The sequence below is a fragment of the Pocillopora verrucosa genome, chromosome 13, assembly GCF_036669915.1.
Source record: "Pocillopora verrucosa isolate sample1 chromosome 13, ASM3666991v2, whole genome shotgun sequence".
Classification (NCBI taxonomy): domain Eukaryota; kingdom Metazoa; phylum Cnidaria; class Anthozoa; order Scleractinia; family Pocilloporidae; genus Pocillopora; species Pocillopora verrucosa.
Window position 1 is genome coordinate 11,810,235 of NC_089324.1, and position 10,051 is coordinate 11,820,285.

The 10,051-nt window shown below is 39.6% G+C and overlaps 1 protein-coding gene across 1 annotated transcript; it reads right to left on the reverse strand.

Moving 5' to 3' along the window:
- Positions 1-2,923: 2,923 nt before the first annotated feature.
- LOC136277612 (uncharacterized) lies at positions 2,924-9,747 on the reverse strand. The gene is made up of 6 exons (XM_066159989.1): positions 9,518-9,747; positions 6,651-6,678; positions 6,181-6,278; positions 5,909-6,006; positions 3,445-3,966; positions 2,924-3,223 (listed from the first exon to the last, which is right to left on the reverse strand). Exons 1-6 carry the CDS (start codon positions 9,745-9,747, stop codon positions 3,117-3,119), a joined length of 1,083 nt encoding a protein of 360 aa, XP_066016086.1. The 3' UTR covers positions 2,924-3,116.
- Between the last annotated feature and the right edge of the window lie 304 nt (positions 9,748-10,051).

Genomic DNA, 10,051 nt, shown 5'->3' on the forward strand with positions numbered 1-10,051 from the left:
CTTGAAAGATAAGGAGCCGACATACGACAGCTTGATAGAAAGCAAAAAACGTAGAATTGCGTTTATTTTCTCTTTTGTCAGCAGCATACATCAGTTAGAGGTTTTTGTAATTGGTAAGTTCTAAACTATCTTCAATTTAGCCGAGATTGAACTGTTATCGCGGTTGTCATAAAAGTATTCTGAGATCAATGTCATTTGACCTAGCGATATGTGTATTTGACCTTTCGGGTTAGCAAGCCATAGGTGACAGTAGCAACACCAATGTCGCGGATAAAAAAAAAAGTATGTATGTACAGTACAATATTTTATTTACCTCTTCTGCATCTTCTCGTTTCCTTTTCTCTCCAGCTTTTCTATCTTTGCCGTGCTGACAATCGAACACTTTCCTTCCCAAAATTATGAAAGGCACACCAGTAAAACGAATTTTTGCTCCTTTAATGTCTCGTGGATCTTCCCAGAGTATTTTGTGACTTCTGTTCGAGTAATCTGTTTTTAAATTGTAATGGGAGATAGGCTCAGTAGAGCAAGGACGAGAGAGATACAAGCTAGCGCGACGTAACGCTTTCAAATATATATATATGCATACTAGTGTTTCCGAAACCTTTGTCAGCCTTAAAGCAAGAAAACTTGCTAATGCTGTTTCGGTAAATTCGAAGGGTTGCATTTAGTTTGTGGCGCTCACGCAACTGTCATCTTCAAATAAACCATATGCGCCGAAATCAGCAAGATCATTAACACACCTTAAAGGAAAGGAAGCTTTGACTGAATAATGCAGTAGAAAAGCAGTAGGCTTTGAAACTTTAACACTACTAACGTAATGAAAATGGTTCGCAAACCTTTAAGAAGCAATCTTGAAATACGATGATGTATTTCTGGTGTGATAAGGTTCCAGCTGCAAGCATTCCATGGAATCTCTTCCATAACTTCACGGAATTAAACCTATATTTAGGATATACGAGTTGACGAAAAATTAGAAATAATCATTACAAAGATATTTCAAATAGCTACAAAATAGATTTCGAAACTAACGAGGATCATGTTTTGAGTCCGACGCAATATTCTTTCACACCAAAGTGTTGCCGCCGCATGATCGTGCAAGAAGAGCAAAGAAGTAAGTAACGGAATTTCCTTTACAACATCTAACTTACCGTAACATCTGCAAGTCAAAAACTAGTTGTAGACTGTGAGGCCATTCCCGCGACAAGGTCAACGTGCACTGTTCGAATGGATCTTGCGATCTGTCATCATGTGTCACACCAACACGATCACGTGACTCCCTTCAGTTTAAGGCGCGGCACCACAGTATACGGTCAGCGGTCCTCGTTGAAAAATATTGTTATAGTTGAAATTTTTATCAGTACTGTCATTTTCATTCTTACCATTCTTTTATTAAAATCTTGATAATTTTCTACCACATAAATCAGCTTGGGAAAGCAGACTTATCTGTAGTTTTTGATTCCAGGAGCGGCATGCCAATAGAACGATCAAATTAGTTCTGCGAACAGTGATGTACCCCTCTATCTGATCAGGTATTTTCAGGGCGTTAGAGGAACATTGCAGCATGATTGTCAAGTTAAACCTATGTTTGATTGGAAATTAGTACCCACGAGTGGTTGTAGAACGTGAGAAAGCCTTAATTCCCCCACGGAATTACGTATCTGGGTGTGGACCTCCTTGGCTAATAGGTGTGGTGACTTTTGTAACCTCAAGTTAGAATGGAGTAGAGTAGCTAGATCGTAGAGCGGAACGTGTAATGTTGGATTGTCGACAACAAAGCTGGATTATAGTGAAATAAAGTATACAGTATAAGATTACTAAACCAGTGTCGGCGGTAATTCTCAGTGACGCAAGTGGGAAATTCTGCGAAGATGTAGAATGGTACAGAATAATGTCGAAGAAGCTTTTCATGGTGAACTAGTTACTACTCAACAAAAAGAAATGCATTTGTATCTTCAAATTCTTTAATGGCTCGATGTAGTTTGGCTGGTACGACAACTTGACAACTTACTGCTCAACTGATCTCTAAACACTAGGTTGTTGCACGCGTTCTTTGAAGAAATCAGGGAAGAAGTAACAAGAAATTGACTGTCTTTCATCGAACGAACGCCTATCCTCAATCTAGGTTTGCGTAATGCCTTGCGCAGTAATTCGTTACTATACTGCACTTGCGCAAGAAATGATTAGCATACCGCTTACGCAAGTAATTCAGTGTTTACAACTAAGTTTAAAAAGGTAAATTGGCCGCCGTAAAGGGTAAAAAAAGCTGACGTTTCGAGCGCTAGCCCTTCGTCCTTCGCTCTGACGAAGGGCTAACGCTCGAAACGTCAGCTTTTTTACCCTTTACGGTGGTCAATTTACGTTTTCAGCACAATTGTTGACACTAAATTACCTGCTATACTCTCCCACCAACGCAGCACCACAGTTTCTTTAGAAACTTACCCCCTTTATACTGCTAACGCAGTGTCGAAATCTTTTTCATGTTAAGTTTTCAGACCTTTTCACTAACGTTCATAGGTTGCTTGGTCAAAATCAACCATTGTAATCAATTTAAGATTACTAGGTACAATATTAAGAAGAGAAATTTAATTTTAACAACGGCACGTTTGTAAATGTTCAGTTTCGAGGTAACTACACAATAACCATCTCCAACGAGAGTAAACAGTCGGATATGAAACTGCCCACCAAAGATAACACCTACTTTGCTGAAAACCAGTTAATCAGTTTTGCTTCCAAAGAGCAAAGTTCGGTTAAAAGTTAACATCTGTAGCCCTAAAGCAAGCTATTGTCGCGCATCCAATAACTTTGGGTAAGCTGGTGCAAACCGACTTAGAGTCATTGTTTTTGGGAAAAATTTTATCAATCTGTTCAAGTTGTTTGTTATCAAACTTTAAAGATACTCTAGACTTTTAAACCCTTTCAAAAACAGCTGGTTAAAGCCGGCATATTTTATTATTTTAGTAAAACCTCGCCTGTTATTTCTTTTCTCTTTAATTTTGATTCAAGTGTCGTTGATCTTACTGTTCAAACAAACGAACTATTTTCAACGCAGCTTCTAATTCGAAATTTCATTTTATGCAAACCAACCCTGGCCCTGAGTTTCGATTCTGGTTAACAGGTTAACCGCTGCAAAAATGTTGTCTCAATCCATTTCGAATATCATTCATTCTCCATAAATAAAGAGCTGGGTTGATTGAAGAGGATAAAAATATGAACACTATTGTCACTATTGTTTAAAAGCGGAATAAGATTCTAAGGTCCTGTTGCCGAACCCAAAATATATCGTAGTCGATATAACATATGGAAAGAAACATACAGAAAGGTCAGGAAAATGTATATCATAGTCATTACAGACTTCTTGCATTTCGCTACGTTTATCGCTGATCCATCAAAATTATGTAGTGTTGTCAGTGTTGCAATGGATTTTCCGCTGGTGTCGACAAATACTTTGGTAAACCTTAACGTTGGCCATCATTATGATAGGATAACATGACACCATAACTGTAACAAGTTTGAATCGTAGCACGCGTCCATAAACTGTATTTACATTCTCTAGAACACGTAAGACAGCCGGTGGAGTCGCAGTTAATATCAACGCGAAAACTGCAAAACATGCACGTCTCCGATTAAAGAATGATCGGCGAGAAACAATCAACCATCGTTCAATGGACATTGCCGTTAGGATTAAAACCGTGGCAGAAACGAAATAAATCCCGCTACCCTCACCGATTGTACGTAAGGCTCTAATAAGTGTTGGCGAGTCATACACCACAGTTGAATTCCCTGAACACATCAAAAACGTCGCAGAATAGAAAGGTTGGGCGAATACTCCCGTACACAAATCAGTAAAAGCCAAACCACTTCGAAGTATATGAAATGGTGTCCTCGCAAAATTCTTCCTCCATACTGCCGCCAAAATCATCGCATTTCCCGCCACTGCCACAGGTGAGAGCAGAACGATGGCAATAGCTGTCGAGAGGAAAACAATGCGAGGGAAGGAGTCATTCCTGTCTTTGTTGAAAATGTGTGAGGTGCACGGCGTAAATGAGCTGCTTTGATGCTGAGAGTAAATACTAGAGTTGCTGAACATTATTTTCAGTGGTGTAGCACCAGGGAGATGAAAGATTTAAGCTATCCCAGGTGCCCTCAGAGTTAGTAACTAACTCTTGAAATCCATATTACAATCCATTTCTGCTCTTTAGACTGTAGATATTATTTAGTATATCGCCTCCTCTTTTAACTGACCCTGCGATTATTGTGTGTCCACGTTTAAAACGTTTTGAGTTGCATTGAGTATTTGTATTTGCGGGTGAGTGCTAAAGAACAAAAATAATAGGAAGGGGAAAGCAAATATCGAAAATACACCAACAGAACTTGTCAAATTGATATTAAATCAGGTGATAAAAGTGTATTGACACAGCTTTACTTGAACTATTGCCTTAATTAGTTTTATAATCGTTTTTGCTGTAAGTTGAGTTCCTCCTTCTTGCATTTGAAAATAATTCAGAACCCTTGCCTTTATCTCTAGAAGTTTAGTTGCCATAGTAAAATGTTTACATATGATTGTCAACTCGACGAGTTTTCTGTGCAAGATACTGCAGCAGGAGCACAGGCGGCCCAAGCTCCAGCTGTGAGATGATTATCTTGCGCAATAACAGTCATGGCGGAGTTATAAGAGTTTGTATGGGAATATTTACGACCGTTTTAAGGAATAAAAAAGTACGTCAAATCCTCAATAAAAATACCGCACCTTACTTCCACAGTGTATCGCTTGTTATCTGACCGCTTACTTTGATAAAAAGAGCCCATTTTAGCGAGTTGTTTATTTAGAGGTTTTCAACGTACATAAGAAAAGCCCTGGGCTTAAAGCGGTCGTAAATATTCCCATACAAACTCTTATAATTCCGCCATGACTGTTATTGCGCAAGATGATCATCTCACAGCTGGAGCTTGGGCCGCCTGTGGCTCATGGTAACCAGGCATAGCTTTCGTGAATGTGTTTCCCACGATCTTCTGAACTAAAATTCTTTGTTTGCGCTCTTAACTGACAAAAAGGCATTCTGATTCTTCCCAATGGGCGCTGTCATGCAAACCGTTCCTTCCACTGGATCGATTAGGCCGGAAAATCCGTCGAATATTAGGCTGGATAATCCCTCGAAAAGTTAAAGGTTCAGTAATCCCTCCAAAGGGCTGAATAATCCCTCGAAAGGGCTTGACAATCTCTCGAAAGTGATGAATAATCCCTCGAAAGGGCTTAATTATCCCCATTTTAAGGGGATTGTTAGCTAACTGATCGTGGATCGTCGAAGTCACAGGCGTCTCCAAAAGTGCATTCCCATTGTTCGCTGCCTACAGAGCCGATAAAGTCGTGACTTCTCCGCCATTTAAGATCGTCAAATGATATAGATGGCTCGATTGGAGACACTTTACCAACAGTGCACCCGGTAAAGATGGATACTTGCCAAAAAAACTCGACGTCACTCCATTCAACGAAGACAGTGCCCCGCATTCATATGCTAATCCACACGTCGATTTCGCCGTAATATTTCGGGCATAAACTCTTTGAAGGGATTGACAACAGCTAACAAATACTTCGCAAAAACACATCCAGTTAAAGCTATGCCTGCTTGAGTAACGTACGTCGTAGAAAATCACCTTACAAAATGCTCTACTCACTCCTAGTATATTAGTTGCAAGAATTTGATGTTAGATCAAGATAAAAACTTAACCCTGATAAGTTTGAGTATTCTCATCATTGCTTTACTTGATAATGTATGGATATTAAAGGGAGAAGTTATATTTCAATACTTCTGGGAGTTAACGGGTCAATGTGTGACCCAGGGGTGATATCATATGGAGAAAGTAAATCCTGGTCACTCTTAGGGTTGTAATTAAAAATATTTTCGCATACTTATTCTTTCCACTGTGTTCTTCAGAGGTGTTTGCTTGTCTCCTCCAATAAATCCACAACAATTTAGTGCTTCACAATGGCAAATCTGAGCAACTTTCCTGATTAATGACAAAAATTATACCTATGAATTTTTTGTAAGCTTCTCCTTCCCAGTTCAAAAGGATCTTCTTTCTGTGTGACTGCTGTACAGTTCCTCAAATTTTAAAAACTCTCAGTTTAGTGTCACTCACAAACATGAAGCTTTGACAGTAGAATGTACATTGTCCACCTACCCGCAACACTGCAGTTTATAATCGAACGTGAGCTCTGCACCAGCTGGGATGGGTCGCTGAGTAAAAAATCCAATCCTCAACAAGCAATGGACAGTCCGCTGCAAGAAGCAAAAGAACAAAACCCATTCAGTTCCGATCTTAACCCTCTACACCAGAACATCAGTACTCTATACAACTCCTAAGGAGCTGACAAGGAGCATTTGTTAAGCAATCAAGAGCTTCTTAAGTTACTTATCATTTCCTTAATTCTCATGACCTACAGGTTTGATTCAGGAGTAATATTATGAGGAGAAATTGGATGCTAGCCATTCTTAAGGGTTAAAGGATTTAAGTACAGCTGTAGATGTGTTTTCTTTCAGTTTCCTGTCAATCAATCTACTGTCGATTACTTCTGGAAAAAGAAGTGATAAGCCAGCATTATTGATCATAATATAAACTGGTAAAATGGACTGAACAATTTATTAAACTACCTTTTGAGTTTCACAATTTGAGTCACAGCTGTGGTTGATAAATCAAGACAAGTTCCCCTTGTAGGTGGCATCAATTAGCTGAACAAAGAAGGAATTTTAAAGAAGCTATAACTCATTAAGTAACAAAACCATGAACTATAATGATTTGTCCACCTAGATGTACTGTATTACGTATAGTACCTAAAAAGATGGGCGCTTATTGTGTAGTGTCGTCATTCAGACATAGAGAGACTATTCCTTCTTCATTGCCAAAGGCTAACTGAACTTTATTGATAAATACGTTACACATATACAAGTATAAGAGTTTACTGACTAATTGTTATTTTACAGCATGCAGGTATTTCCCGTACAGAAGGATTACTGCATGTTTTCACGGCAAGGGGCCGCGAGTAGCTTGGAGTGATTGAAAATGCGGTCTAGAGCTTAGAAGCCAGGACAGGACGCAGTTAAGCTGTGTTCGCTCAATATTTCTTTTCCTTAAGGCCCGTTTACGCAGGCAGGCCTTAAGGACTGATCGCAGAAGTCTAAATTGTATTCTGCTGAAAATTTCTTCTCGCGTTGTCAATGTTCAACCACTGGCGCGATGAGTATAAGAGAGTATGCAAGCCAAGAAAACAAAAAGGTGTTATTTTCGCACCTTTTTACGTTTGACTGATTTCACTTTTTCCGCTTGAAGTGCGCAGTCCGTTAAATTTTTTTTGTGATGTTTTCTGATGTTTAGCGAGCAAGCGGCGATGAGTAGCTGCAAGCGATAAAAATGGGCGGCTGGTAGACACCATCTCAGTTTTATAGCTTTATACGCTGTGCTTCTTTAAAAAATGACTTAAATTTAAGTTTAAATTTACTTCGTGCATGGCTTAATAATTATTTAACTAATTGCGCCTGTATCGACGAAAACGATATACGAAAACAGAACTGTTGTCGATTGGCAAGAGGACAAGTTTGTCTTTTGCACCTTTCCACGTTTAAATGATTATTGTTCCACTGCTAAAAAAAACCAATTAAAATAAGATAAGAAAAAAAATTAAGACATATTGCAATGAAGACACCGCTCGATGTCGAGAGTGTGTAGAAAGGCGGGTTGGTTTTGGTTTTCTTAGACTATTGTCAGGCTCGCGTTTTTGTTTTTTGGTCTATTGAAGCAAATAAACCTCGCTGTTGAAGGCAAAACAATGGGTGCGATTTTCGCACCTTTTTCCGTTTCAGTGACTTTATTCTCCGGTTGGCCACAAGTTCTTAAACAAAAAATTTTCATCACTGCATTAGGTGAGTGAAAAAAAAATGGTGACTTGTTTGGACTTGCTTGTTTAAACCATCGTTTTTTGTTCCTTTTTAACTCGTGAATTGCGCGCATGCGCAAGAGCGAGTTATAGATACGATGTGGGGAATGCCATTCGCTCGCTCGATTGGTCGATTCCTGTAAACTTTTTTTAGATTTTAGGCTTTTGAGAGCATTTGATCGTTTTTGGCGAGCAATAAACAGACGAAATGGCGACCTTTGTTGCTAAGAATAGTGGTGGGGTGAAAAAGAAGCCAATGATAATCTTAAAAGAGTTTTTTTTTTCGTTTTAGTTTCAACAAGCGGCGCCAGCGACTGGCAGGCATGCAAGGATTCACACTGAAATAACAGAACAACCTTCGTTTTTCATAAAATTGTAATTTACAATCCTTGAACTTGAAAACAATCCGAAGATTCATTGAAAATATCACTTACTGCGAAGCGCTCGGAGTTTACAGATGTTCAAATGCTTTTTCCATTATGGCGTGAGATTGAGGACAACATTGATCATTACGTTTCGTCGCGTGTGTTTTTCCTGTGTGAAGCAACAGAAGATGCCGGCGACTGACGAAATAACAAGTTAACACGAAAATCAAATAACACCTAAACAAACAATTTTAGCTGTCGATTTTCAGTGAATTTTTAAAGAACAATTTTCTTTTAAGTTTCAAGACAATTTGAAGATTCAACATATATACAACGTACTAAAATGCGAAAGTTACACACCACAAAATTGATAAATAGGCCTGAAATGAAATTCTATCTTGTTATTAATTATACGTTGCCTAGCACGTGACTTAAATCTACCCAGGCGGAGATCCAAAATGACGGTGGCACGCTTGGCTTAGTTATATCACTCCAAACTCGTTCCCGTTTGTCTCATTTGATAAAATGGGAATCGTTAATGTTTTCATTAAGACAGTATTGCCTTTATTTTCTAATATTTACAACGAAAGACAGTAAATTTCACTTTTCACCCACATTTACTTCCAACCTTTTCTTTTGAACCAGAAACAAAAATGATAGACGTTTAAAACACATGGCATCATCCACCTTGTCAAATCCAATAGCATGATCATTTCAATTGTAATGCCTTCTTATCCCAACGTTACTTTGTTTCTTTGCTACATTAGCGAACACTGAACTACTGCTCGTACTCTAGATATGACAATCAACTACAAAATTCCCTAAACCAGATAACATTAAACATAGTCTAAACAATCATGTGTCAATTCACGAGTTTGCTCACAGAGCACTTTGATTTTTTTTCGAAACGACTCCCTACCTTGCGCGCGCTCACGTTTCTCGTAGATTTGCTTTTTTTTTTATCCGCTCACGAGACGCCGTTCAAAAATAAACGGTGACGGGCCATTCAGTGGTACTTGCATATAAAGGCCTCGTAAACGCAAGTCATAATCACTTTAGATTATCCCTTACTGATAGAATAGCTAAGAACATGAGCAAGCTTTACGAAGTCTCGAAAGTGCTCGATAAGCGTACATACGCCCACGGTCGCGTTCAGTACCTCGTCCGCTGGCGTGGCTATGGAAAGAAGAACGATAGCTGGGTGGATGAAGCCGACACAAACGAGCGCCTTAAACAAGTGTTTAGGACACGCCACCAAGGAACTCCGGGCTTGCTGCAGACCTTAGCTGTGTTAGTGGCAGAAAAGCTGAACATGAAGAAACCGCCAACAACCAGCATCGTGAGACGTTCGTCTGTCACCATGCCGATGGATGCCGAGACCTTTAAAGAGTTGTTCGGTGGTCTTCCTTCCGCGCCAAATCTTTTGCAAGCGACAAAGTTTTCTGTGCCCATTCACGAGCTTGACGCCATAATGCCTGCCGGATGGTCACTAAATACTTTCAAAACCTCCACAACTTATCGGTTGCAGCCCGGCAAGCCCGTCGAGATTGCTCTCGTAGAGCGCAAGAAAGTGTTTTTTGATCATTCGGGGTGTTTGCGCTGTCAAGGCGGGAATGGAGCCCCCGTCGCTTGTAAAGACGTGGTGCGGAAAGTAGTATTCGGTTCAACCCTTCTAAAATCTCGTTCTACCGTGAGCGGAACAAGCAAGCCGAGCGAAAGCCCAAGGAGCGCACGAGACTAACCTGGGCGAAACCAA